Raw genomic sequence first — 6,178 nt, 5'->3', positions numbered from 1 at the left:
TTGATTCAACTACCATCTTCTCATGCTGCCTCACAAGCATGATTGACTGACATCAGCTGACATTGATAATATCAACATAACCTCAAAGCAACATAGCAATATCCAAAGAAGCCTTTATAGCAGAAAAATCACAAGAACACATCTTTTGAATAATCCAACAGAATATTTATTTCTACACAACAGTGCAATATTATTATAATTGTTTACACTCATTAAATCTTGTTTTTAAAATAAATATATTATATTTTTCAGCCTTGTCCGTTATTGATTTCCTTTAAAAATTATCCTGCCGAGAGACTAATCCACTGAACTATTGAATTGGCAGTTCGAGCCAAAAGATAACCCCTTTAAATCCGAACATGTATATATATTTAAATCACATGCACGTCGCTTTAAAAAGAATAAATGTGATTGATGCTCTTGTACTAAACAATATAATAGACCTTATCAACTCTAATTACAAGATACAAAGTTAATAAATAAAAAATTAATGTAATATTAAAAGTTATTAAATATAATATTAGAAGACTAAAATTTATATGAAATATAAATAATAAACTTATATTATATTTAAATAAAATTATATACCAAAAATTAGAATTAAATACTATTGTGATAAATTGTTTGATTATAATATGAAGACATTTATTACATTCTAAATTGAATACGTCAAAAATGTATCTTGTATATACATGAAATTTAGTATTAATCACTGGCAGTACGGAATGAATAAGGATAAATTCATTAAATCTATAAAATTAAATTATGCACCAACATATAATAAAATAGTTAAAAATAATATATTAATTTTAAAATTTGCTATAATTTAATGATTTACGAAAATTTTATTTATCTAATATAACAATAAGATCTACGTAATGAACAAGAAATGTTCATGGGTAGTATGATGGTTAATTCTTTGATTATATTGCAGTTGTTGCAATATTAAAAAAGTTTTGCGATAAAAGCAAATAATTGTCATTTATATTAGACAAACACTATCGCGCGGATGCGGCATCAAAAGCAATTATGAAAGAATGATGTAATATTCAAATTTTTATTAGTAGTAACTACTACTTACTAATTGCATTCATTTTCTAACAAAGAATATAATTTTATATTCACATCATGGTAGTCCCTGAAAAATTCAGGCTGAAATTTTTAGGCTGAATAAGAAAACTTTATGGTGGATGTATGAAGTTTTGAATACTTAGAATAATTTTAAATTGTTTAGAACACTTTAATTCGAGTAATCCCTGTGTGTCTGAGGTCAGACTAAAACGCTTCCCTGAGATGGTGAAGGGAGGCTTGCTGGCAAGTGGAATGGACAATGCAATAATTCAATACTGCCTTTGTATGAGTTGATTTTCCCTTTATTGAATATAATGATATAATAAATAATCAGTGGTATATTAAGGTGAGATTGAATGAATGATAAAATGAATGGGTGAGAGTTTCTTCAGGTAATGTGAGTGATGATAATCTTATAAGTGTATTCTTGAGTATAGTGCGTGATTGACGCCACCGATTGCCGCTACCGATACGCTGGAGAGGCCTGGGTGGTGGCGTTGGTGTGTGATGTAACTGGTGAGGAGAATTGATGCCGCCGTTGCCGCTACCGATGAGTTGGAGAGGCCTGAGTGATGGCGTTGGTGTGTGATGTAACTGGTGAGGAGAATTGATGCCGCCGTTGCCGTTACCGATGAGCTGGAGAGGCCTGGGTGGGGCGTTGGTGTATGACGTCATTGTTGAGGAGAATTGATGCCGCCGTTGCCGCTACCGATGAGCTGGAGAGGCTTGAGTGGGACGCTGGTGTATGACGTCACTGTTGAGGAGAATTGAGGCCGCCGTTGCCGCTACCGATGAGTTGGAGAGGCCTGAGTGATGGCGTTGGTGTATGACGTCACTGATGAATGGCAATGATGCCGTGGTTTTGGTATTGCTGCTAACTTAGTTCACGGAGCCATGTGTTAGTGATTCGTAAGAACGTGTGTAATAGCGTAGCTTACGTGTGTGGAATCGATCTAAGTTGTATAGATGGTACGTAAGGACGTGTGTAATAGCGTAGCTTACATGTGTGGAGATAGATCGTTGTGTATTGGATGTGACCTCTATATAAGTGGTGTTTGACTTGTAAGACGGCGATTTGTGTGAATCGAAGGCGATCTCTGTGTAAATGGCGTTGACTTGTAGAACAATAATTTGATCTTGATGATTGCTTGATTGAACTAGTAAGAAGACGAGAGCGTCATGTGCAGCTCCTTAAATATTCTCGTATAAACTAGCTGCGCCGATAGTGCATCAGTGGCCATTGCTATGCCGATATTTGTCGTGACGTCAACAGGGCGTAGATTCGTAGAGTTCATTTGTTATTACTTTTGGAATTATAGTAGTATATTCGAGTTTTTCTGTTATAAGCATTCTTTGAGTCCGATAGTCATTTTTTACAAAACAAATGCTCGCGCGCTCATACCTCTCCCACTTTTAATTCCGCTTAAAAACTGCTGCAGTCCGTAACACTGTGTGTTTGGAATTCCAGCCACCAGTATGATCGCAAATCACGTTGGGTGGATTAGACCGTACCACTGATTTAATGGCGATGGGGGGGGATGAGTGAGAAGTTAATGGATCAACTCAGAGTAAATACAATTGGTTTTAGTGACTTTTATTTAAGTAGTTGTTACAGTGGTGTGGGTATTCTTAATTATGGTGAGAATTGTTGATTGTAGTGACTAGGCAGCTGTTATTAAGTCGGAACATCGTCTGGGAGTGCAAGCTTCGTAAGGTATCTCGAGAGTAATAATTCCGGGTTCTAGCTTATAAATCAACCGAGTCTTTCTTATTCGACAGTCATGTATCGTGTGAGTCATGCTTGAATTATATTGGGCATTAGTCGGCTCGCGGAGCTTCGATGCTTGCGGCGACGGAATCGTACTAAGCGAGATTCGGCTCGCGACTGATAAAGCGTTTGACTCGAAGTTAGAATTGACTGAGTGATAGTCAGTTCGTGGCGATGGTGGGGATTATTACGAATAGTTGTCGCCCTCTTTTGTGGTTTGATCAGAACCACTTTGTTGTGGCGTGACCGGTAATGTCTCGCAGTACTCATTTTAATCTTAGGCAGGGTCTACTGTTAGAATCGGCGCCCTCTCTTGCGGTCTACTATGGACTCATGTCAGAGGGCTTCGTTGATACGGTAGATGTGTGCTGCGTTCGTTTCGGGCAGCATGATCGGTAAGATCTCGTCCTGCTAACGAGAATTAGGCCGGAGATGGTCACGAGAAATAGGCGAGGGTTCACGACAAGTGTGAGTAATATCGATAGCTGGCCAGCAATAATAATAATAATATACCTTGCACGAATTCCTTCAGACGAGTTCGACTTTCACAGATATGACTGGCACTAGTTTCACTTGAGTAATTCAACAAGACTGTTTTCTTTTCCGTTCGTTGCTTCTTAAATACGATTGCGTACATTTAGTGTTATAAATTCTTGGAGGCTTTAGTGAATTCTCTGGAAGCAAGCTTTGATAAATTCGAGAAGCTTCTTTTGATTATTAATCTAAATGTAATATATCGAAATCGTATTTTAACAAACAATAAATTCTTATTTTTTGTTGGGTGGTTCAATCCCGAACACTGTGATTAATTTAGTTGGTTAACAAAATGAATACTTGTATTGAGAACTATTTAAATTCTGTTCCATTGTTAAATTTTATTGATAAATAACATTCCAATTGACGTTCAATTTAGTACAAATTATAGTAAGTTTTATGTGTAAAATTAATAGATATATGATCTGATCCTTGCAAAATCAGCAATATCATCACCATCAACAAGGAGCATTCGTGATGATGAACTACTCATCACAGGATCAGTTAAGGCTACTGTATCTCTGTAAGTAAAACAAGTCTTTCTTTTTTTTCAAATTATTGCTAGTTCTTACAAGACTAGCATGATTCTATTATTAATAGCACAAAACACACTCACTAATTAGGAGTATTCATAATCAGTTGCTGATTCTTACAAGATAAACAACATCACCACATCAAGGAACATCTTGTGTAGATAAACTATTCACCACAGAAGCAGTTCTAAACAACTGCTTCTTCGTGATTGAACATAGAATATACCTTTCTATCGCATAAAACCAATACGTCAATAATGTAATTGTAAATAACCACAATAAACCATATTTAACGAAGATGCTGACACTGTATTTTTACAGCCCTTCCACTTAACTCCTTTTCAAGCATCCGCTACGGCAGGCAGTAAATTATAAAGATATCGAAATATTAGTAGTTCGAGTCAGGAAATTAAACAGTTTCGAACAATACGAAATTATATTTTTTATAGTTTTTAACTATTTTTAATAGTATTTGAATATATTGTCTATCAGAATCAACATTATAAAATTTCTATAAAAATTTCAGATTTATATTAATTTCTAATTTAAATACTAAATCTGTTCGAAATTGCAAGAACCTCTCTCAAGTCGTTAAACATCTGGCAAACCCAAGCTCATTAAACATCTGGAAAACATGTCCTGAAACACCTGCAAAACTAGTCGTTAGAGTTCTGGAAAACTCAGCTCATTAGGCATCTGGGAATAGTCGATACACCCAAAATTTTAAATCTAACGATACATACTCGCATTCACTGTTATCAAGTCTAGGCGCTGCGGCTAGAGGCTCTTCAAAGACGCTCGAAGGGCGCTTCAGTCAGGAACTCCTCGTGACGGAAAGGACATACGAAGACAGAGCTCCCTGATTGAAGGCGCTGTCGCTAGAGGCGCTACTGGAAAGCTCCAAGAACGGAGACGCCAACACAGTAGGCGTTTCTAAGTGGACGCCACGTTCAGTGGAATATATATTTTTTTTAAGAGAGGCGACCACAAGATTCAAGCACTCAGGCTAAAGTTCTCAAGGAAGAAGGAAGAAGAAAAAAGGAAGCTCCCTCAGCAGAGTCCGAAGCCAAGTCTCCGTGTGCCACCGCATAGCAGCTCAAGCTGCCGTAGTCACTGCCCTCTGGGTAGACTTCCCAAGGTCTAGTATCGAGTACACTTCAAAGATCAGAGACACTACGTAAGGCCCCTTTTTATACTAAGTGAAGCTATCACACACCAAGTAGAAATGCTACGGAAGGTCCTCCTCATTCTTCCACAACATAAACAGATTGGAGGAGATCAGCAACAAGTTATCATTACGTGGTACTGCACGAAGAAATGTCTAGAGATTTACGACCTTTTACCTCTGAATATAGTAATCTATAACAAGCACGTTGCGTCAAACGGATCCGGAGATTTACGACCTCCTCTCCTTTAATGTAGTGCATGCTGACGCTGTGCCGCAACCGAAAAGGAACTCCAAGATCTTATCACCAACTTAGAATCATTATAGTGTAATTAAAAAGTAAAACGCAATAAACAGCACGAAAAACAGATGTTAAATATTGAATTAATGCACTACTGCTTCCACTTGCCCGCACTTTTTCTTCCATCATTACACCGGTGGTCTTAGTCTAATTCTAAACAGAATCTAATAAAATAAAAATAATAAAAACTTTATTACAATTTATTGATAATTTTTCAAGCAGTAGTAAAAAATATAATCATGACAAAATTAAAGCAAGATTCTATAAATTCTCACCATTTTATTCTTACATTTTTTTTAGCGATAACAAAGTTTTTTGAACCTTAGTTAAATCATTAAATTGTATTAAATTTATTGTTTTCTACATCAACTATTACAATTAATCCATGTTTTGAAAGTGTCTGTTGATTAAGATTAACAATAATAGCATCTTTGAAAAAATTTGTTTATATTTATAAAGAAATATTGGCTACTGGTTTAAAAGCATAATATAACCAGAAACATTCTTTTTTGGTTACAAAAAGTATTTTAAACTGCACAAGGACATATTTTGAAATTGTAGGATATATCTACCAAAATGGAAATATTAGAAAAGGGCTATAACTATTATTACAAGAAAATAAATGTTTTTATATTTGAGATTCAACAATGACATACAGCCTTAAAAGCCCAAAAGGATAAGACTATAACTTTATCCAAACACAATAATGAATTATTATTAGTAACATACTTAATTTTAATAGATATACATGTATTTAGTGCAATTATTTATTAGAAAGAATATGTAACAATAGGTAATTATTAAAA

At 35.5% G+C, this 6,178-nt stretch overlaps 1 protein-coding gene across 1 annotated transcript in view; it reads right to left on the bottom strand.

The window, feature by feature from the left end:
* Ent1 (Equilibrative nucleoside transporter 1) overlaps positions 1–1,746 on the bottom strand; it is a 19,637-nt gene extending 17,891 nt beyond the window's left edge. Inside the window, exon 1 of the mRNA XM_011504479.1 lies at positions 1,539–1,746. Within this exon, the coding sequence (XP_011502781.1) occupies positions 1,539–1,746 (208 nt within the window). The remainder of the gene's footprint in view (positions 1–1,538) is intronic.
* Between the last annotated feature and the right edge of the window lie 4,432 nt (positions 1,747–6,178).

This window comes from Ceratosolen solmsi, unplaced genomic scaffold (genome assembly GCF_000503995.2).
Source record: "Ceratosolen solmsi marchali unplaced genomic scaffold, CerSol_1.0 scaffold17, whole genome shotgun sequence".
In the NCBI taxonomy this organism is placed as follows: domain Eukaryota; kingdom Metazoa; phylum Arthropoda; class Insecta; order Hymenoptera; family Agaonidae; genus Ceratosolen; species Ceratosolen solmsi.
Note: the sequence above shows the minus strand (reverse complement) of the source record. Positions and strands in the feature narration are given on the sequence as shown.